General features: G+C 38.4%; 1 protein-coding gene across 2 annotated transcripts in view; it reads right to left on the reverse strand.

The window, feature by feature from the left end:
- LOC149076631 (U4/U6.U5 small nuclear ribonucleoprotein 27 kDa protein-like) overlaps positions 1–24,040 on the reverse strand; it is a 148,916-nt gene that overhangs the window by 45,088 nt on the left and 79,788 nt on the right. Inside the window, exons 6-7 of one of the 2 annotated variants that reach the window (XR_016194080.1) lie at positions 14,557–15,286; positions 11,795–12,997 (exon numbers count right to left, since the gene is read on the reverse strand). Coding sequence is in view for 1 of the 2 variants with exons in the window: in XM_089244244.1 (XP_089100370.1) it covers positions 15,219–15,286 (68 nt within the window). In the remaining variant the exon portion in view is untranslated. Of the gene's footprint in view, positions 1–11,794; positions 12,998–14,556; positions 15,287–24,040 lie in introns of those variants that run through there. The other variant, XM_089244244.1, reaches the window with a different exon arrangement.

The following is a 24,040-nucleotide window of genomic DNA, read 5'->3' on the forward strand; positions in this document are numbered from 1 at the left end:
ATACATCTGCCTCATCTCCATCTTCTTCCGATTTCATTCAACATCTTTGTGACCATTTCAACGACCTTAGACCAGCTCCGCCGTCAAGGCATTCAACACCGCATGTTTTTGTCTCTTCAGCGTTAAACACCTGTCCTAGTGTATTTATTCGTACGGACGCTGAACCGTCCCTTGAAAACCCTTTCAAGCTCCGTACGAAGGTCCATACAAAGTCATCACAAGGACTGAGCAATATTATACTCTCTCAGTAAACGGTAAAGAAAAAAACATCTCCACAAACTGGTTGAAACCCTGCTTCACAGAGAACTTCGACTCGTCTCAAGTCAATGGAAAACCTAACGAAAATCAAGCACCTCATCCGAAGACTTCACAACCTCTTCATACGAAGAAAAAGGTTCATTTCAACACGGCAGTGAAGACTTCGAGTGAGACTGATAAATCGGAACCGCAACGACAGACTCGTTCTGGAAGACTCATCAAACCACCTTCTCGTTACAAATCGTTCTCTCCTGTTCACTAGAGGGGGGAGTAATGTAGTGTCTTCCCAGTACTTACAAAAAATTATTTTCCTCTTTGTGGCAACACCAAAAAAATCCAATGTCAAGGCCGCCTGGCCAGAGAGCTTTTGTTGTTTATATTCACCGGTCACATCTTTGTACATGTCCCTGCTCTCGTCCGAATAGCGTATTATTTTACCTTCGTTTATATTTGTAAATAAATAATTGTTTTATTGTTTAATCTACTGCTTCGAATAATATAGTTATGTCTCAAAACCAGCTCACATAGTTATAAGAACCAACCCTCGACAACAATCCCAAAGGTGAGTAATCTTCCTTCACTCATTACTACAGGCGTAGCTATTGGCTACCCCAGGGATGGAAAATTAAAATTTGATTTTTGTAGCAGGAAAAATTTTTTTACAGCAACATTTATCAGTTTTGTAGCACTTAAAAATTTTGGCAGTAAATAAAATACACTGTTTTTATACACATATGTGCAGTAGCGTACACAGGATTACTTTTTACTTCAAAAAACTGTGTTGTCTTAGCTCAAAAGAAGGGGGTGTCCCGTCTGTTAAGAGAGCATTTTTGCATTTTTTGCGAGTCTGTTTACACAAGCAAATCGTGCGTAAACACACGATTTGAGCATACTTTACTGAAGTTTCGGCGTCATCACTTAAGCCACTAACTTCAATGCCTCTCTCAGTGAAGAAGATGTTGATTTTACATATAACATCAACACCCATAAGCATCTGATTGCAGAGGTTGTTTACGACATACACTTGCGTGGAAACATTGTATCTATCGATGAATATGTCAGCATAAAAAAACCTATGGGAGAGACATTTTCTCCGGCTACACCCATCAAAGTTATACCATCAAAACACATACTGGGTGATCCTAATTCAGAGTGAAAAGTTTGATTGATCATGGTTAACTTCCCGTATCAAATAATGCATCACTTCTTTATCCATGATCTTCACGATTTTTCAGCAATTATTTCCTTCACATTTACCTGGGAAACTAACTGTTTTATTCACATCTTTTTGTGTGCAATCAATAGATTTGTGGCAGAGCTTATTACACCGGAAGCATTTAATGCCACGCATCTTATTTCTACAGTCTTTTGAGGGATGATTTCTTTCTCCAGAGTTGTAACATCTGATGCTAGCTTTGTGAGCCACATCTGGTCTTAGCATCGGGTTGTAAGATGGCTTGTGTCCACCCTCACATTGACACTCGGTCGAAGGTGTTGGATAGCCGTGCCCCTCAATTATTGCTAGTTTTCAAGTCATCATACACCACCAACTTCGCCTTGAACTTCCTCACCGACGGCGCACCGTACAGCAAGATTTTGTGTTTATCCTCTGGAATGTCGTCCAAGACATCCTCAATAATTGCAGCGTCCTCGATATTGCCTCTGCTAGTAATTTCTTTCATATGCAAGAAATGTTCACAAGATATCTCGTTTTTCAGTTTCCTCTTGGACAATGTAAGGTTCAGGAGAAAAGTAGTTGGCGAAAGGACGAGGAGAAACAGGAGTCGCGAGGCGTAGAGAGAAAGAGATGGAGGAGAGGCGTAGAGAGAAAGAGATGGAGATGGAGGAGGGGCATATAGAGAAAGAGATGGAGGAGAGGTGTAGAGAAAAGGAGATGGAACATGAACTCAAAAGACTGAGGATCGAGACAGGAGCCAGAAGAGAGGAGAATAATCAAGCTGGGCGGGCAGAACCCCCAGCCGGGATTTCCAGAACATGATGCAAAAGTTCAGGATGGAAGAAGACATAGGTCTGCACCTGAGGGTGAACAATCCTGTTGTCCTTAGAACCAGTTTTTTCCTTACGCGCGCTGTTTGTCGTTATTTGACGAAAAAGGGAAAATTTCCGCACTCCCCGCTCGCCTTTCCCTAAATAAGGAAATTATTTTTTCCTTGTATAACGACAACGATAACGACAAAGAAGCCGCTCTCATTAGCTCGTAACGACAACTTTTTCTCTGTAATGGCGGCGCGATGTGTGCTTGCATGGAAGATATATGTTCGATTCAAACAATTCTCTTCGTGTTTTTCCACGCTAATAATGCTTGATACACGCATTTAATGTAAAAAAAATATATTTAGGCTAAACGAAAAATACAGCCAGCTATGCGAGGAGCTTGAGCCAAAGACAAAGACAAGAGTTACTGTTGAGTGGAAGGTAGGCTAACTTATGATATGAAATCAATATTTTTTATTTTTCTTAACATGACATTTCACTCATTTTAAATGAATATTGATGCTTTATACATACTCGAGGCTTTGGGAGAAAAAATCCTACCGACCGACCTCGTATAATATGTACTCACAGGACCGTAACTAGGATTTTTGCTCCCCGGGGCAAACATAATTTTGCCGCCTCTGCAACTTTAAAATTCGACAATTTTACAACAGTGTTTTTTGTTCCCACCTAAAATTGCCGCCCACCCCCCTAAATTTTGCTGCCCGAGGCGATTGTCCCCCCCCCCCAGTTCCGGCTCTATGTACAGATAGGGAGATGATCATGTATGCAAGCTATATTCACAAATGTTAATTCGTTCATATATATATATATATAAACATGTATCATGATAATGAATTATGTTTGGACTATATTGATAAGGTCACATTTTATATTTCTGTGTTAGCACATATTTTCGTGCCATCTAAAGCGTGTCGTAGACCAGCACCAACTATCTCTAGGAGGTGCTGCATAGACCTCCGGGCCGAGTAATCTTTCTGAGCCCCCCCCCCCCCTCAAGAATTAGAAATACCTGACCAATTACATACTTCTGTCAAAAATTGCACGCAAATCCTCATTTGCACTACCAAACCACACATGCACCATGTCCACATTCTCTGCAGAACTTGTAAGCATTAAATTACTGCAGCACTCTTAGTGATAGGTTGGTTGCTGACACAGATTGAAAAATGTTCAATATTATCAGTTATGTATTAAATCTTTTGATATACTGTACAGTACAATCAGAGATGCAGACATGAAAACATTGAGGGGGCTGAAACTTGCTGGTTATCCCGTATATATGTGACTCGAGCACGTATGCAGGAGGGGGAAGGTGTAGTGCATTGTTTTTTCAGAAATTATTTGGAGGGGCTCAGTCCTCTTTCAAAATTTATTGGGGGGGGGGCTCAAATGGCCTCAGCCCCTAGGTTCCGGCACCTATGAATACAATATAATATATGTCATTTGCATTAAACAATGTATTTAAAATTGGCTTGCACAATTTTGTTTTATGAACTTGTTCAAATCAGTGGCGGAGAAGGATTTAAAGTTTGGGGTCCTTCAGATGATTTCCCCCAAGAGATATAAGCATAAATCATAATAAATTATAAAGAACAAATTCTTGATATTAATGGGTCTGTAGAGAAATTTCAGAAAATAATTGTCTGTACTACTGTGTCATACTTATTAAGTAGGAACACTGTTACAAGTGTTCAATGTAGTTGTTCAAATTGTACAATTGACACTTGAGGGTAGGTTATTCATTAGTAATTGTTCCTAGGTGTATTTTTTCTCCTGTTTAACAAATATATATATACATAAAACAGACTACAACAGACAAATTGCCTAACGTGGTGGCTGAAATGTGTACATATATATATATATATCTGTCCACAGAACAGATTGACCCTTAATATAGTACTTAGAGCACAAAAATTCAAGCACATATCATCGCTTTCAGTATCAAAAATAGATGGTGATAAGTCGAGCATGAAACATGCATTCCTTATATATTGCAATTAATTTGCTAAGGACACAAAAACTTATGTATACACATAACACTTTCCAAGGCATGTCAATTATAAATTCCTCAGAACTATATCACTTGTATATGTGGTTTAGTAGTACTAGCAGTTTGTTGGGAAATTGTTTTAGTTGACAACTAACGTATTTTATTCCATCACACCGCTGATACATTGAAATATGGTACTATTATTTATATATTGGTACTTTGTTATATACTATTTGAAATGCTTATTAGGTTCTTGACCATTTGCTGAAACGAGAGTCGCAAAATGAACACATTACATGCCTGTTGAAGACAAATCTGTGCTCATGAAGTGTACTTATGTACTGATGGATTAAACATAGATACCGCAGGTAAGTTGAATCTTTTTCATTTTTATCTTTGGAATTTTTTATGGAGTGCACAAAGTTCAATACTCAAAACTATCATACAATTTACCCTTTTCATTTCAGGTAAAAATGTTGAATGCAATGACACAAGTTATGGCTTACGAGTGTAAAACTAGAAATTTTTGTTTTTCAAGCAACTCATTTAACCAGCACCTATATGTATATTCATACACAGCCGCAATAATACATGTGTATGAAATACTGTTCACACATTTATCTAATAAATTTATTCATGATCATAAGCAAAAAATGAGTGTTTTCTTTGTGATTATAATTAGAAAAAATGTTAATGAATGTTACATTTTTGTACTACAATAAATTTGAGAATTAGTTGCATAGAAAACAGGATTTAAACAGCTCAGTGGAATGAAGTGTTGATTTTGATTTATCTGAACCAGAGTTATATAATTTATTTTTGATTAAATGCAGTTGAAATCACAAAATGAATAATAACCTTCCCATTTAGAATGACTTATTTTTGTCGACTCATCAAAATTTTCTGTCCAAAGCGTTTCCCTGCTTAGTTTCTCACGAGTGTTTCTTGAAAGACAAGCGGGATTCACTGCAGTTGATAAAAAATTTAATAAAAAGATTGGAAAGAAATTAAAATTTTATTGCGAGATATGGTGAATGACATGGTTCTAGTAATATCGAAATATATAGTATCAAATAATATTTGCCAAACATGTATATGGGGCAAATAGCTACAATTCCAACATGTCAAGACCTGATGAAAGAATAAGAAATCTCAATACATTTTCCTAAGTGAGAATCGTTATAACATTAAAACATGAGCGTTAAATTCATAGAGCTGGAAAATCAATATTTTTCCCCCATGATTGAGCATGATACTTGCTGTATTAACCTCTATGATGTAATGTCATGAGAAATTAAAATTATAATTCAGAAAAATTGTAATTTATATAAAATTTCTATTCAAAAAACTTGAATTGTCTCTAAAACAAATTTATATGTCCAGTAAGAAAATTATTAAAATATAAGTTATTAAAAATGCGAGGAAACTTGGGCGCAATCTAACGTAAATAAAAGAAAAACATTACGCGAAATTAAAGTAAATAAAGCAATCGTTGCCACAAATGTTGACGAAATATTGATTTTTAATACGTAGTAGTAGTTGTAAACTTTTTGCTTTACGTTGATTGGTTGAATAGTGAGCTGAACCGTAGAAAAGAACGAATGAACCAAAAGACCGGTTTTTTCCTCCGCAACCCGTCACGTGATCCTAAGGACAATGCTCAACGCAAAGGGGAGAGTGCCGCTTAAGGAATTTTCCTTAGCACGTTCCTTACGATAGTTCCTTATCTAATGACAAGCGCGGAACGGGCGTTATATAAGGAAAGTGGGATTGTTTACCCCCTGGTGCTGTTCGAGCAGCAAGCTCGTCATGTGGCCCTGGCACGGGAAGATTGGTTAGCTGAGCTCTTGGGACTTCTTCCCTACGAGATGAACCAGTTAATTGCCCGCGAACTGGAAGAGCAAGTACAGGACTATAACCAAGTTAAAGAATTAATATTGCGGAGATTCAAACTCACCCCAGAGAAGTTCCGACAGATGTTTTCTTTGCACCACAAGAATCAAGAGGGCACTTGGAGAGACTTCTACCACGAACTGTGTACCTATTTTGATGGATGGACGGCGGCTTTGGGGGTCACAACGTTTGAGCGACTAAGAGATTTAATCATCACCGATCAAATGAAAAAAAAAAACGCGTCCCAGCAGAATTTAAAGAACAATATCTGGACGAATGGAGTGATATGGTGTCTCCAAGTGAGCTATCGGAGAAACTAGATAGGTTCGATGAGGTGAAGAGGACTCTGAGGACACCCTCCCCTAGTGACAGAACGAGAACCCCAAGACCTGTTCATCAAAATCCGAGATGGAAAGCCAGCAGAAACCAGAGGCTTCAGGGTGAGTCCTGCCAACCTAAGGCGACGATGGGTTCGAATTCCAAAGATAGAGCTGCAGTCACTTGTTATGTGTGTGGAGCAGAAGGCCATATAGCAAGGTTTTGTCCTGCAAGAGGCCAGCAGGAACCATTGAGTCGGGCCCAGGCGAACTCTGTCCAGACAGAAGAGGGGGACACGATTGAAGAAACCACAGTCCTAACAGCACATATCACGGTGCCGGCAGCTGATGTTGGTGCAGACATTGACACACCGCAGACCGTGAGTTTGAAATGTGGTCAGAAGACAATAAGAGGCGTAGTTGATTCCGGGACCCAGATCTCAGTCGTTAGATCTGATTTGGTTGAGATAGACGACAGTGAAGGCGAGGTGAGAATAAGGATCAAGTCCGCATTTGGCGAAAGTGAGATAGCCCCTCTGAAAATATGTATGATGAAGATCAGCGATGGCAAACACGGGTACGTGGCAATTACTTGCGCAGTGTCGAGTCGCTTGATAAATGAAATGTTAATATGTCCGACGGCATACAACGCACTCTTGGAAAATGCACTAGTTCTAAGTCCGATCAATGAGCCAAGCCGTAAGGACGGCGTGTGAACTTTATCTGCCGATAACAAACAGAAAGCCAGCAACGACAATAACAATGATTTTTGCATACCTAACGAAGAACTTGAAGAGAGGATCACATTCCAAGTCGAGAGCTACTTCACCGACTTCAACATCATGAAGAATAACTTCCTGCTGAAATAAATCCGGAGAAACAAGGAGGGCTACATCAGCCTGAGGTTGGTCTGATCTTTCAGGAAGGTCAAGACTGACCAAGGACTGGAGGGTCGTCCGGTATTGTCTCAGGAACTCGAACAAATTCCAAGTCAACGGAGGAGGCACTAAAGTTGCGCCGGATTGTGCCCGTACTGGCTTGCAAGACCAGATGTGCTGAAATGATCCCGGCCTCAACATGCCATCCGAGGAAATGACACCCGAGTAAGTGTCGCAGTTTAGCCCGAGTGGCGCAGTGGTAAAGATGCAAACAAGTTCTTTACCTACCGAGCCTGGGGCGACCACCGATGGATGGAGCTTTCATTTTCCTCCAACTCCAATGATTGGAAATTACCGTATGGCGATATATAACTGGAGTTGGTGTGCGGTGAAGTAGTAGTGTCGCAGGTCGTCAATCGAGGATCCAAGATACCAGATGTCTGTACAAGGCGCTGTCCCAACGTCAACGGGAACATGGTGAAGAAGACGCTCGCCTTCGTCAAGTGCAAGACCAATCGGGACGGGTCCGCATCCGAGGGCAAGGCCTCGCAGCTCAAGGAGATGAACTCGAAACGATACGACGATGGTCATGCTGTCAACAGGAGGAGATCGGCACCGAACCGGTTCCCAGCTAGGCAGGAAACGTCCAAGCAATCGGACTGGCGATTGTTTTCGTGTCCATTTGCCAAAGGAATCAACGGAGCTATGAACCGGCAGTCGAAGACCGAGAAAACCAGAAGCCAACCGGCTAAATCTTCAATCGCCAACAACGGCGTACCCAGGAATCAGGGCAGGGAAAGGTCATCCTGCCGGTGGTGACCATGAACTCTTGGATGAACAACCGTTATTTGCCATTCAAGGGTGGTATGGCCGCCGCCAAAGTAGCTGCTGCTGCACGGTACAAGTGTTCGCCTACCAGATAGCGTCATGCATTGGCTTGGGGGACCCGAAAGGGTGATACGCAAGGTAATGCCGACGCCCTGTCACAGTAGCCGTGAGAAACCGAGTTACACTCTTGAAGCATCATCATCATTTAAAAATGATGGATGTGCTTTTCGATGATGGGACGTGTAAGGTTCAGGAGAAAAAAGGTTGGAAAAAGGCCGAGGAGAAACAGGAGTCGCGAGAGAGAGAAACGAGAACGAGTTGAGAGATTCGAAAAAGAGAAGGGGGTAAAAGTTAGTACCGAAGAGACAGGACGGTTTCATTGGAGGTGTTGGATAATAAATTAAATAAAGTGTTGTTTTCTTCTTTTGGGAGTCTAGAATCCAGTTATTTCGTCCTGAAATCGTAGTGGAGGTACAGCCGTGGACCTACGACCGAGAAGAAGTCGGGGGAAGTTTACTGACAACATCTTGTGTATTTGAGCACTGCTCAATTCTGAACCAAATTCACCCAGGAGCACATCTTTCCAGATCGTCCACGAGCTGATACCTTGCTCACCTTGGATGAACAATTTTGCGAGACCTTTGAGTCGTTTCTTTGTGAACACAAACAAATACAACTCCGGCCACTTGAAAATTTGAGCCATGTTTTCCAGTTCGACGAATTTCTCGAATGGATAGGTGCTCTTGCCATCAAATGGTTGTATCGAGTCCTCGACATCTTTCAGATTCATGGCAAAGTTCATTATGAAGCACTGGGAATCAGCAGAACCAGGTCTTGGAACTATCGATTCGTTGTTGCCATTTACCAGAAGCACAGTCTCTGACACCTGTTGTAACGCTGAGGTCAGTTCGCGAGTCCGAGTTGTCATACATCGTTGTCCATATAGCTTTTCTTCATAACTGGAAACACTATGATGGTCATCTTATTCATCGTCAGTCGAAGTTCAGACGCTTGAACTTTCTGATTCAAGCCATTAAAGTCCATTAGAGTTGATGAAATGTTTTTTGGCAGTTGATCCTGTCTCACATCACAGTCTAGGCACAGGAAATTTGCAACCAGCAACTGATCTGTATCACTCCATTGCTCAACAATTAGAGCCAGTCGGTATTTGTATTCATCGGAGCCATGCTCGCACCGAAGACCATTGAAGTTCCTGAGTCTCTTTCGATTTCCCCTATCACCCTCAGACCCGAATGTGAGAGTTCATGTAACTTCTTAACAATCTTCGCGGACGCGCTCTTTATGTTAGCGTTAATTTGAGAGATTTCACCCAAACAAATCGACATTCGTTTTGTCTGAAACTGATCAAAACGCACTCACCGTGAACTCAAAATCGCCGTCGTTGATTAGCGTGTTTTGTCGTTAAATGCTGTTGCCGTCGTAGATCAGCGAGATTCGTTGAATGGAAACAGTCTTCGTTGAAAGGAGTTGAAATCGTCGTCGCCTTGAAATAGCGTCATCACTAGAAAGAAACCGTCGTCTTGGAAATCGCGGGAGTGATCATCGTCATCTTGAAAATCAATCAATCCATCCCGGCCGAGCCCCCAAATGTGTGAGATTTAATCATAAGCAAAGCGGCTCGAGATTAAGCTTGCCCACTTATTGTTAAAATTTGATGCAAAAGTGGCTGGCAGCGCCATCTAGTGGTAGGAGTACCAAACTGGCGGAGGTTTAGCCACATCATCTATTTTGATTGGCAGTTCATCCTCCTCCCTTTACCCCTTTCTTCACCCCTTTCTTTTCCCCACCAGTTTGATATTGTATTATTTAAAACCCAACATATTCTATTAGAAACTAGCTATAATACCTGGCGTTGCACGGGTTTTCTTAAATGAGGCTTTTTGGATCACGTGATATCTCCCTCTTTCTTTGAGAGGGACATACAAACCGTGTTCAAGTTGAACCAATATGGCGACTTACTGCGTAACTCATGAAATAAACAAAAATCTAGATTTAAAGAAATGTAGAAATGAATATTTTTTTTTTTTTTCTTTTTCAAGGGGTGCCGAGTATTTTATTTCCCCCCCCCCTGAAGTTCTAGTTATTCATCTGCCGGTTTCTGCTTCAAAATGTATTAAAACTGTGGAATTTCTTCGATGTACTGTATGAGCTCATAATTAATTTTAAAACAATCTAAACTATATGAATTTATGCAGTTGGACAATAAGGAGACATAAATTTTCATACTTGAGAAGATATAAATAAAAAGTTGAAATCAATGTTATTGCATGGATCTCAACTCAAAAGTAGGTCTGGCTAATCACTTCACATTTAATCTCCTGGGCTTCGTATATCTCTAAGTGAACTCAATATTTCAAAAATCTAGAATTCAATACAATTTTTTTAAATTATTGATGTGTGGCAGAAAATCCTGCCAAATTTCTGCATTTCTACAGTAAAATCGGCAATTTTAACACTGATTTCTATGAGAATTGCTGATGATGATCATGACGTATATTCAAAATGCCTCATTACTGAGAGTATTGAAAATGTGGCCAACCATTATAAAGGCATAAACTATTATACATATACATATGCTAACAGGATTAGAGAAGTGACAAACCATTGTAAAGGCATAAATCACGTCTGAAACGCATTGCTAGGGAACCATGGTAACCAAAGTAAGCGTTCGGAAAGTGATTGTTGAGGCCCAAAAACCATTATTGCCCAACAGTTTTTTGCCCGTTTGGGGCATTTGCCCTTCTCTGACGAAATTTTAAAGTAGCCTATCGTTCAAGTCGGGTCCCATTTGGTATATATGCAAAATTTGGTGACGATCGATCTAAAATTGTATATTTGTATAGAGAACACATACACACACAGAGACAGACAGAAAATCAATTTTATATATATAGATTACTTGTTTTCCGGATAAAGTAGTAATTTATTTGTAATCCACCCTGGATGGGTTCTTTATCTCTGAAGATATAGCCACGATTTAAAGAAAAAAAAATTCTCACAAGATATATCAAATTATATGGGCGGAAGTGTGTAAAATTTGAAAAAAATATTTGAGGTGTGCAGTAAATGAAGATTAATATGGTTGCAATATTTACTAAATGATTTCGCACCCCAGAAATATATCTACATAATACTGATGGAAAAATCTAGAAAATGTCATTACTCCACACGATTTCAACTGGATGCCCACCAAATAGTAAAATTGACAATAAAAAACAAATGCATAAATATTAATGTATTGAATGTATCATAAAATGCATTGGCTATGACATCAATAAGCAGAGCTTTACTGATCAAAACATCAGTAATAATATGAAAAATGCTAATGATTTATTCAAAATTATATGGAATATTCAGCACATTATGAGGCTATTTTCTAATCAAAATATTTCATACAAAATTTAGCAATTTTAATTAACCTGTGATTTGTTAATACATGTTACAGCGCATAACTTCATACAATGATCAAATGATGTTTCATTTTTAATGAAAAGCATTTAAATTAATTTCATTGAACTCAGAACTCCCCTCACATATATGTATAAAAATTTGCCATCGTCTGTTGTTGCAAAAAGTAAAAACCAAGTTGTGAAGTAAGAAAAAATTCATTTATTTTATCAGCTTTAGTTCCATTACAAACTTGTGTATTGTGAAAATGAGTTAGTTACAAATGTGACTTCCAATGTAAAACAACCATAGGTAACATGCCAATGACACAAGATTTCAACTTCATACTGATAAAAATCTTAATGATGTAAATGAGTAGTTCTAAACTGGTGGTGTAATAAATAATTTTTGGGGTGCAAGATGAAAAAAAACCCAATTGTAATAAGTTGATCGATTTATTCAGGAAAATCGAAATGAGAAAAATTGAATTTCTAATTCTTTAAAAATTATAAATCATACCAACATTTAGACATCTCATATTTAGCTGTCACTTACAAAAATGTTGAATGCAAAATTCGTGTTGCCAAAGTTTCTTTTATCATTGGTTTCACATTTCCAATCAGGAAAAAATTTCATTAATGGACAAAATATTGCAAGGTTTGTTTACATCTGTATCAAACGTCCATAACTTAAAAAGTGCCAAACAAACATTTTAAAACGGTATGTTGTTGCTGCTCAAACTAATACAATAAAAAATTTATATAAACCATTAATTACAAAGAAAAAAATAACACAGCATATACAGCTTACCATACATTCTCTTACAAGGGGGAAAAAACCAAAAAAAAGGAATGTTATCAACATCAGCACTTAACGTGGACCAAGTATGTTTTTAATGACAATGACACTTCCTCAAAAACCAGGGCAATCTTTCTTGCTTGCCTTTCTCTTGCAAAACATATTTCAATGCACTTTAAATATCCAGGCTCAGACAAACGTGATGAAATAAATCTTTGAAACAGGGGATGACAGTTGCAATAGGAGTACTGCGAGACTGGAGTTATCACAGTAATCTGCAGGATATTATCCAGTTATCTGGAGTTATCTGCAGTTGATGGTTAGTAGAAGAGGATACAAACATGGACCCAGAAAGCACACCTGGATGATTGCTGACGATGGTTATAGGAGATATACATGTGATGTCTGTGAGAAGAGTACCATATGTCCTGCTTGACATTGCTTGGGAATTTGGAATACCGTTATGAACCAAACAATATTTCTGGCTGGTGTTTATGAAACACTATTCCTGGAAATGATGGTTGCAAAAACTGGCAATCATAGTCAACTTTGCAGCAAGAATTCCATCTAATATTGGATTTCTACTCACATCTTCCCATGCTTGACATCTAGAAAAAAATGAAAGAAAATGTTAAATGCAAGGGAAAATGTTACAAAATTTGAATTTATAACAAAATTACGAGAAACAATCTGTGCAACAATGAATGTCTTTTGCTATCCATAAAGCTGGGCATGACAAATCCCTAAAAATTTGAGGTGGAAGGAAAAGACTTTTAAGAGATAAACATTTTTTTCTGGGAAAAACAGGTTCAAAAATATCATTTCTTTCAATTTTTCCAGGACATAGCAACTGCCAAAATTTATGTTGTCTTGACTCTAATTTAGTAACCCCATATGTACAATTTTGCCAACTAATTTGAGTTTTTAATCGCTATGGTGACCTTGGATTTGTCAAACCCTTCTATGAAGCATTCTAAAAACAGTGGATACCGGAAATATTAATGTGCCAGAAATTATGTACAGGTGTCCCTCACTTTACACAGTTGGCTGGTTTTGCAAAATAATCATGTAAGAAAAAATCATGTAAAGTGAGTTGAGTTTAACATGGATAAGATAAGAAAAAAATGAACTTGATTCTCAGCAGTAAAATAAATTTTTATAAATAAATTATTCACAATTATAAATTTTTCTGTGTGAATGAATCAATAATCTTTATTTATTACTTCCTCAATCAAATTGGATGGAAAAATGTTTCTGGCAATGAAAATTGAATTGTATTTCATTTTAATAAACAAAATACATATATTTTTTCATTATTTAAAAGAATATTTTCCAAATTTTACATTCAGGAGAATATTCTCACCTCACGACTCAGTCAGTGCCGTCTTAACTCATGGCCTGGGGGAAGTGAAAAATGAGAAGTACAATCATTTGATCATTTTTGTCATACCACAGTCATTTTCTGCATATGAGGGCTAATTAGACCGGGACCTACAATATATTCCAGATTCCGAACGGCAGGTTCGATTTTTAATCTACTTCGAGGGGGTTGGTGCGCTAACCCCTCGATGGGGGGACTCCTTGCGGTAGCAATTTTTTCCTCTGGTCTTGTCGCTGTTTTTTTTCTATTGTACCCTGTGTTCGAACTCGCGACACCTCTAAACATCCTTTAGGATCTAGCATCTTATCGACCTGGGCTACCGCACCCAAAATGAGAAGTAATTGAATTTTTCCAGAATTTGCCAGGTAGGGCCTCAGAAAAATCACTTGGCCCGTGGTACTCTTAAGACTGCCCTGGACTCAGCACAGCAACATGTACCCCACAAGGGTGGAGTTGAAGAGGTTCAGCCTTAGCTCGCCCCCCTCCATGCACAATTTTTTTTTCAGGCTACAAATTCCCTAAAAACAAGTATACAAAGGAGACCCGTGAAAAGCCTGAGCTAGAGGCCCTGCTACAGGTTGCGGGGCATGCACATTACAATAATTTCTGTCATAAGCAGTGAACAATTTTGGATCATTGATGCTTTTGAAATGAACTGTGAGGCATACGTGCGATCAAACTTGGAATAAGAGGGGGGGGGGGCGGCAAGGAAAATCTTCCAGCAAAATTTTTAAACTTGGAAAATATTTCTATAAGCTGAACTGTAGAAATACATATTTTACTCACCTGCTGTCATTTTTCAGAAATCTAATCAGATGAGCTTCTTTTCTCGCCATCTTAGGAAGCCACAATAATTCGATTTTCAAACGTGATGAAATAGAGAAGAATAAACACGAAGTAAATGATGAGGAAAAAGAGTTTTGATGAATTAATTAGGAATTATTGATTAATAATACCGATTTTAAGATGAAATGAGACAAAACAAATGAGCACCAGCTACAACGTGACTGGGAGAGCAGTAAAAAAAAAGATGGCGGCTGCCTCGCTGAAAAATCTGTTTACAATTGTAGTGCGTACTTCTGCCGCTTCTATTTCTGTGGCGCGCAAGTTTGCATCAGGCCTCTCCATTGAAGTGATGCTTATCTTTATACAGCTTTGATCATAACCGTAATTATTATTTACTATACAGTTACAGACATTATTCCTATACGTCTTTCGTCCGTGTCGTCAATCCTTCTCGTTCACTCTCTGCGCCACACCCCCCCCCACCAACTCGAATCCGGCATGTGGCGCCATCTTTCTCACAGGAATTACATTTTTTTTGCATTATTCCTATATAAACTTATCTGCAGGGTTTAAAAAAGTGTTCGTTAAAACGAGATTTTCATTACAACGGTATTCATTAAAACCAGATTTGGCTGTATATAGAATCCTGTTTCTATTCATACCTGTGATTGGTGCTCTCTCCATCAAATACTTTGGAACGGCTCTTTTGGGGCCATCTTTATCTCTTCCCCTGGAATGGCAAGGCAACTAAATTATGCTAAGCAAAATATAAGATGGCATACTAAAATCTAAATACACCTCTGCTCAATTTCACTACTGACATAAAAAATTCTCAACAGCATCAGATGCAATTTCATCTTGTCACAAAGTTATTCATAGGAAAAAACATCGAAATTCTAAAAAATATGGCTGAACATCTAAATACACACATTTTAATTCCTTTATTTCTAAATTCATCTAATTTAATCATCTTCCCTACCGGCATTCCTAAAATCATTACACACAGTCAGCGCTAAATTTTACGACTCTATTTACAAACTAGTTCTCTGGTCACAACAATATGCCATTTGTTCAAACGTATTTCCCATTTATGAGCTAATTGCTCATGTTCATATGGGTTTGTAAAGTATTGTTAAAATCATATGGGTTGAAAAAGTATTGTTACTTAGCAATGCAAGTTGCAAAAAAATCTAATGCTTTTCAGGAGTGAATGGCAATAAACCATGTGTACGAGAGGTTCTAAATTTCTCTGTGCCCGTACCTAATAAATTATGATGTTTATTTATTTATTAAAACCTGATTGTCATTTATCTTTTATAATGGTGCTCAACACCCGGTCATACTATAGACTGGGGCTGCAGGCCGTGCTCTGAACAGCAAGCTTCTCCAATTAAGCCTGTAATCGTTTCATCCATTCAATGTACAATCCGCTGAATGTCTATAGCATCGCTATAAAGCTGCCTACATTTTGGAGAAGCAGTCCGTTTGTGGAACAAACAGATGTTTCCAACTTGTGGGTCATCCAACTAGAAGCACAATTCTCGATTACAGTGATAACTGCCAATGGCAAGAAGTTCAAGAATGCTATCTTGTATCAAAGCCGATATTTTATTGACAGTCCAAGATTTGGCTCTGGAACCTCCCCCCCCAGCAAAACAAATGACATGCGATTGAGACATATTCCATGTAGGTTTACGCAGAGAGTAAATCATCCAAAATCTGTATGCTACTGCAAGGTTTAGAGCTAGGAGATCAAAAACCATCCCATCTGCTTGCCTGAATGCATGAGCTTGAGATCTATCTTAGGAGACATAGATCTATATGCTGGATCTACACTCATGTCCATAAATTAAGGATAATGCCAGCTCCGGCAAATAATGGTTCAGAAACAAAACAAATGTTACTTATTCATAAAGTCCATTTATTAAACAAAAGATAAAGAACAAAAACGATGGTGTACGTATGATACCATTCATAAAAACTATGATTTTTGCTCCCTGGAGCAATTGTAAAAAATATCTCCTTTACAAAAACTTACCATTACATGATTGGTATGATGGTAAATACATTGTATGTCTCCCATGCGATGAAATACAGTCCATACAACGCCTAGGCATTCTGAGTATCAAATTATCGATCTGATCTTGGGGAAGATCACTCCACTCAGCAAACAATGCACTCCGAAGTTCCGGTACACATGTAGGAGGTGGTTGACAGGTTGCAACTCATCGGCCAAGCATGTCCCACACATGCACTATCAGATTCAAGTCAGGTGAGAATGCTGGCCATTCCATACGGGTTATATCCTCAGATTCAAGGCATTCATTTACGATGTTTGCTCGGTGAGGACGGGCGTTGTCATCCATAAACACAAATTCTGCGCCCATGGCACCCCTGAACAAACGTACTTGTTGTTCCAGAATGATGTCCCGATAAATTTGGGCTTTCATGGTTCCGGTTTGAACATGCAGATCTGTTCTGAAACCCAGTATAATTCCACCCCAAACGAGCAATGCTGCACCACTGTAACAGTGTTGTTCAATGATGTTGTCTTGGTGGTAACGGGTACCTGGCATTCTCCATATGAAAGTCCGACGTGAATCAGACTGCAAGCTAAACCCGGACTCGTCGAAAAACATCACACAAGCCCACTGTGATGATGTCCACATTGCATGTTCTCTACTCCAGGCTAATCGCTGCCGACAGTGAGTTGCCGTGAGCAGAACACATCTGACAGGCCTGCGAGTATATAGACCAATATCTCCCAAACGTCTGTTCACGGTTTGCCTTGAAACTGTCCTACCCGTGGCTGCAGATAGCTGACGAGACAGGTCGGATGCTGTGCTCCGTCTGCTTCTTTTGGCAGTTACTGCCAGATACCGGTCTTCATTCGGTGGTGTAACTCGGGGGCAACCTGTACTGTACCCTCTACTGACATTTCCGTTATCTTGGAATCGTTGCCAAAGCCTAGAGATGACACTTTGGGCAATTCCAAGTTCCTCGGATACTTCCATCTGAGTACGCCCACATTCCAGGCGGCCGATAATTCTACCACGTAAAAAATCATCCACATGCGTCCTCTGTGTCATAACTATTCGCTTGCTTATGGCACTGAGTGCCTTAGAGAACTCTTGTGAACAATTTCACTTCTTTGCCACCATTCCTTATATACCCCCCTCTTACTCTCTCGTCATTGTGACGTACTATCGGCATCATCTGGTGGCTTCCTGAAATTTGCATATCATTCTTGCAGATGTGAGATATAATTCTACAGGTGAAACTTTTACTTTAGATTCTGAATTATCCTTAATTTATGGACATGCAGGGGCGTAGCCAGAAATTTCGTTCGGGGGGGGGGGGAGGACCACTTTCATTTTGGGGGGGACCAAAGTGACAGAACAATGGATTTGGCCATCTTTTTCCCTTTTTTCGGTCATTTTCTCACATTTCGGGGGGGGGGGGGTCTCCCCCCCCCCCGCTTCGCCCTTGTGGACATGAGTGTAACATAAATCCATATCGTCAATCTAATATATATCTTTGACAGGTTCACAATCCATCGACCTGATATAGATCTTAGAAGACAGATCTATATCGTGAACCTGACAAAAATATATAGAAGATACACAATACGTTGATCATTCAAAATCATTTCATCGATTATAATTTAATCCTTACTGTGTATGCATGCTTTATATCGTAGGTGTTGGTATTTTAGGAGGAACAATAACTTATCCGACATTAGCCTTAATTGGCACTTTACACTTTCACATAATTTTTAATTTAGAAAAATTTGCTTTTGTTTTTGTTGTATATGAGTGTGTTTTCCTTAAAATGATTTAGTATTACTATTTCTTTGAGATGTTCTGTTCATTTTTTATCATACTTTGATAATTTTAACTTTTTTGTGTTGCATATTTTTTTATTTTCTATTTTTTGTTGTATTATATAAATTAATCATTTTCAGGGGTGGGAAGTGACTAAGTCCGCTTTGGAGCAGCAAAATTCAGGATTCGAAGCAGACATTCATAAATTGGAGCAGTGAAATTAGTAAGAATATTTTCGTTAACACTCGACCCTTTTCAAAATAAAACTGCACTGTCTTTTGTTATCAAACATCTTTTCATCAGCTTGATTTTTGTTTTTGGTGTTTTAGGCTTTTGACACCTTGTTTGAAAGAGCGGCTGTCATAATTATTTTTTGCACCCGTCTATTTAAGATGATTTTTGCTTACTGAGACAACTATTTGCTGCCTTGAACAGCAGCACTTCAAATGAGCTACAAAAATTTTATAAGTTTTTAATCTTTTTATACTTGGAAAGAAATTGTTGCAAAATGGGAGAGAATTTCGGAAGAATCAACACGATGTCCGGCGATTCAGCACTCATTATCTGGAGAGATTGGCGATCTGACACTCGTTATTTGGTGAGATTGGCGATATGACATTCGTTATTTGGCGAGATTGGCGATACGACACTCGTTATTTGGCGAGATTGGCGATTTAACGCTCGTTATTCGGAAACATTGGCGATTAACGCTCGTTATTCGGCAAAGTTTCTAAACTAACATTCGTAATTCGGCGGACATGCGCTTTTTACTCCCGGAATTAAAAAAATTTTCACGAAACATCGGGATTTAACACAATGACGATCGACTACAGTAATTTCTGCTGGCGACTTGTTCCAGTGGCGACTTGTTTTTTAAACGGAAACACTCACATTTGCACTTTAAAGCTGAAAGACATTGCAAACCATCATCAGTTCCACGATCACGGACAATATCTGAGTTTCGCGATGGAAAGCCCGATGAGAGGGCGATAGTTTAAGTATAGTGGAATAAAACACGCTCTTCTCGGAAAGAATCGTTTCGTGGCTAGCAGGAACAAAAATTTTTTGGCGTCCTTTCCGAAATTCCGGGCATACTGAAGCAAAATTCGCTATTTGGCGCAGAAAAATACGAAAATACGCTATTGGAGCAGGATGGCGCAAAATATTAGTTTTGGTGCAGTGCGGCACAATTGGAGCAGAGTTCCCACCCCTGCATTTTAAATAAATATGTAATTAATATATTACACAATACATCAATTTTAATGCATTAATTTGTCTTTATGTTGTGCTTTTATTTTGTATTATATATATAATTTCTTTAATTATAATATAATTTTTTCAATCATCTGCCTCTAGATCAGTGTTTCCCTAAGTAGGCAATATCGTTCCCCTGGTGGGCGATGGAATGGTCCAAGGGGGCGATAGAACCTACTGATTTAACATAGGATCCTATAGTTTTACTTGAGTTGGGGGGGGGGGCGATGGAACAAAAAGTTTGGGAGACTATGCTTTAGATCAGTGGTTCTCGACCGGGAGCCATATGACCCTAGGATATCCCAGGGGGGCCACGGATGAAAATCTCGCAAAAGGGAAGCCACGGCTACTGATACGGGGCCACAAAGAAGTTTATGAATTTAAATTTCTTTTAGTCACTCTGACTAAAAAAATTTAATTGCAAACAAAATGTATAGAATAGCATATATATCATGTAATCTCTGTGGTTTTACGACTTCGGGGTGACAGTAGGCCCTGACACAAACTATTAGAAGATGTTTAAACAAAATGGAGTAACTGTAAAGACAGAAAATTGTTTGTGTTCGAAGACTTTTCATTCAGAGAGGGCTGCCATAAAGAAAGCAGACAAAGATTTGTTGACCATTCATTGACATTCTTTTTGAGTGCTGGTAGTAAATGCAATCCAAGAAGTCGATGAGTGAAAAATGAAAGCTCGTTCGTTTTCATGCAATTACAGACGGATAGCCATCTAGTTTAGCACAAAGCTATCTTCAGTAGTGGTCTTATGGGGAATATATTTATAAAAATCTAATAAAGAATGATTGCTCTGGGGTATTTTTTTTATGAATTTTGAGGGGGGGGGGTGCCAATTCATTGCCTTTGCTGAAAACAAATAAAGTTGAATTCAGTTATAACGAACTTCAAGAGACATGAGAAAAAATACCTGCGAAATTTAATTTTTTAAAACTACATTGCTGTATAACTTAAGAAACTATAATTGCATAAAATTACTGTTGTTTCAATCACAAGTGTTCATATGCCATTCCTTTCAATTTAACAGGAAAAACGTAATTTTGGTACAAATTTAAGACGATCTTAACGTCATTTGGTTTGCTGATTGGTGTCTATATGCAATCCAAGAAGATAATGTATTAGGACTTCCTCTAAGATTGACACTACACCTTTAAAGTTTTTAATCTATACTGCAATGCTTCCTATTAATTAACTGACTTACTACTTAAGCCTGCTGCTGGCCTATTACTGACCTTTGACGACCAAACACACCCTGCTTCCCATCTCATTGAGATATCGAAGCGTTCCCAGAGGATGAGTATGTCTGGAAATTTTATTAGATATCTTCATGATAATAAATAAAAATATTACATAAAGTTTGCACGTATAAATTCACACATAATCACTGTTCGTCAATGGACGGATCATAATATATGGAGGAAAATCAATCAACTATAAAATCTACATCTTAATCTTCCGAACGTTCTTGATTCCATCCGAAGATGAACACTAGCGTCCATGCGCTCTAAGCAGTGTCCCTTGACACCGTGGTCATAGCCTTGTTGAGGTATAATATATATAATCTCAATTTTTACAAGTTGATCAGACATTTATCAGTACGAAATGTCGATAGGCGCCTACCACTGGCCTGCAACACCCCAAATAATTTCAATGCAATTTTCCTATCCTGCAAAAACAATGTTGTGGACCATTAGAAAAAAAAAAAATTCTTAAAGGGCATATGACCATATTTAAAGCAATTTAAATCCGTTTATTTGAGACTCACTGCGTCTGTTAATTTCAGGGTTGGTTTTTTTTGCTCGAGACATATCTGAAATTTGTCGGACGAACGTAGCAAAACATAAAATACCTTGGAATGGGAAGGAAATACAAAGATTGCCAAGATATCGCACCCCGTACCATCTAAGAACTGAATTAAAGAAACAAGTGGCAGACATGGTAGAGAGTGGAATCATATCACCCAGTTTGAGCAGTAATCCGGCACCCACATTAATGGTCCATAAGAAAAATGGAGGGTATAGGATGTGTGTTGATCTTAGGAAGACTAATGACACCATTCAATCTGATTCCTATGCACTGCCTTTGATCCAAGATATTCTAGCACAATTGGATGGTGTAAAATATTTTAGTAGTTTATGTCTATGTAGTGCCTACTATCAGAAGTGGCAGAAGAGGACCGCTCTAAATTATCCTTTGTGAATGAAAAAGGGTATTTCTCTCTTATAATGTAGTACCAATGGAGTTGAAGACTGCTCCGGCAGCGTTTCAACGGTTGGCAGATACCTTATTATCGAAATTTCATGATGACAAAATACATTGTTTTATTGATGACATACTCATTGCCAGTCCTGACATAGACACACACTTGCATAAATTGGAAAAGGTTTTCATTTTGTTAGAAAAATACAATTTGAAATTGGCACCCAAGAAATGTGACTTTTTGAAGAAAGAAATAAAATACCTAGGACACATAATTAGGGAAAAGGGAGTACGTCCGCATCCGGACAATGTTAGAGCTATACAAACTTTTCCCCAGCTGAAATCCTTAAAGGATTGCAGCCGATTCTTGAAATGTGCAATTTCTTCAAGCGATTTATACATTTCTATTCCTAACATAACATAATTTATTTGTCCCCAGTCAATTTCAATAATACTATACAAATTAGTTTACAATTAAATTACATATTTTACAATATTTGAAAGAAAATGCAAAGAGAAAGACTAAATGTCTGAATGGACCCGGTAGAAAATAGTTAATTCATAATATGGTGAAGAAAGCTGGGACAGGGAAGAGAGCAATAGCTAAAAGCTAGTAAAATGCTCTCGACCCTATGACATGTTTGCTCTTGCGATACACGTAAATCTTCTTATTTCTTTTGACCTGAAAGAAAGATAAAAAGAACGAAGTATATCGGCCAAATGGGTGTAAATATATTTATTTATTAAATTAAAAAATGAATTATGGCAACCCAAAGCTGATATTAGAGAATTTCATTCCACGTGTTTTTTTCACTTTAATTCAATGGCAAATTTTTAGTAATACAGAGAAAAAGCTAGACAGAAATAAAAATTAAAATAAATAGAATCTACACTTGATGTATCCACATAACCAAATCAAATTATTGTTTCCACTTAAATTTACCTGTCGAAATTATTTATAATCTGATATAGAAAATTTGATATCAGGTTAAATTAATTTTTCATTGCGCAATATTTGTTTAAATTTCATTTATCAATTGTCTTCCCATTCATTAATTTGTTAATGTGACATTGCTATTGCAGTACTTTGCTAACCACAGTTGATGAAACAGAAGAAAAGTTGCTTTCACCAACTAAGGAGTTTATCTGAGTTTCTGTGAAAAGTTCATAATTGTTTGTATAATTAGTTCAGAAGAAAAAGCCAGCAAAAAGAATTAATTTTTTAAGAAAGACCAAGCAAGTCACTTTACAAGGGTCGTTGATATTGAATATTTAAAAATTACCTGCTAACCGTTAACCGTGATATACTTTAATGCTTTATTTGTGGCAACACATGTTTTATTTACATTCGTTTGTTTTGCGTTCGTTCAGTTCGGAAGGCTTGTTTTTGTGTATCCATTAAACTTCAATTTGTTTCTCTGCTCACTCGTACTTTAATAATTTGAATAGGTTATGGGCCCAGTGACCCTCTTGTTTAATGGTCGTGTGTCTACGGTTGCGGAATTTTGACTTCGGAAACGAAATTTAGTATCTGTTTACTTTTCGAACTTAAGTTTCCAATTCAAGTGGGAAAATGGAGAAGCTTCATTCCATCGATAAGTTGGAAGGTATACAGAACTGGACAAGCTGGAAATTCGATGTGGAACTACAGCTGACTATCCAAAAAGTGATGCCGGTCGTTTCGGGACAAGTCACGTATCTTGCTTCGTTGGATGAAAACGCAACCGAGCCTGAACGCATGAAGTTTGCCGCTGATGTCAAAGCGTTTGAGGAGGCTGATGCTATTGCACGATATACAATCGGGTCGAGTGTTCGTGGTGAGTCAAAGCAGCATATTCTTACCTGCAAATCTGGCAGAGATATGTGGAATGCATTGCACACTGTATACGGACAGAAAAATGAGAGACGCTTGAACTTACTGTATTCGCAGCTATTTAACTACACCAAGGATCCAGCTGACAGTATCGCCTCCCATGTATCAAAACTGCGACGAATTTGGCAAGATTTGCAAGAGGAGCTCAAAGAAGAAAATGTAAGTCTTCCTGTTTCAATGTTGCTGAATAGGATACTCAATACTCTTCCGAGTGAGTACCTGGAGTTCCAAAACGCTTGGGAGTCAGTTCTGCATAACGAAAGAAGTGTAGCGACTTTGACTGAACGTCTCAGGCTTCACGAACAGAGACTTGAAGAAC

Source organism: Pholcus phalangioides, unplaced genomic scaffold (genome assembly GCF_987345545.1).
Source record: "Pholcus phalangioides strain wild (caught in Gottingen) unplaced genomic scaffold, Ppha-v1.0 ptg000015l_1, whole genome shotgun sequence".
NCBI lineage: Eukaryota > Metazoa > Arthropoda > Arachnida > Araneae > Pholcidae > Pholcus > Pholcus phalangioides.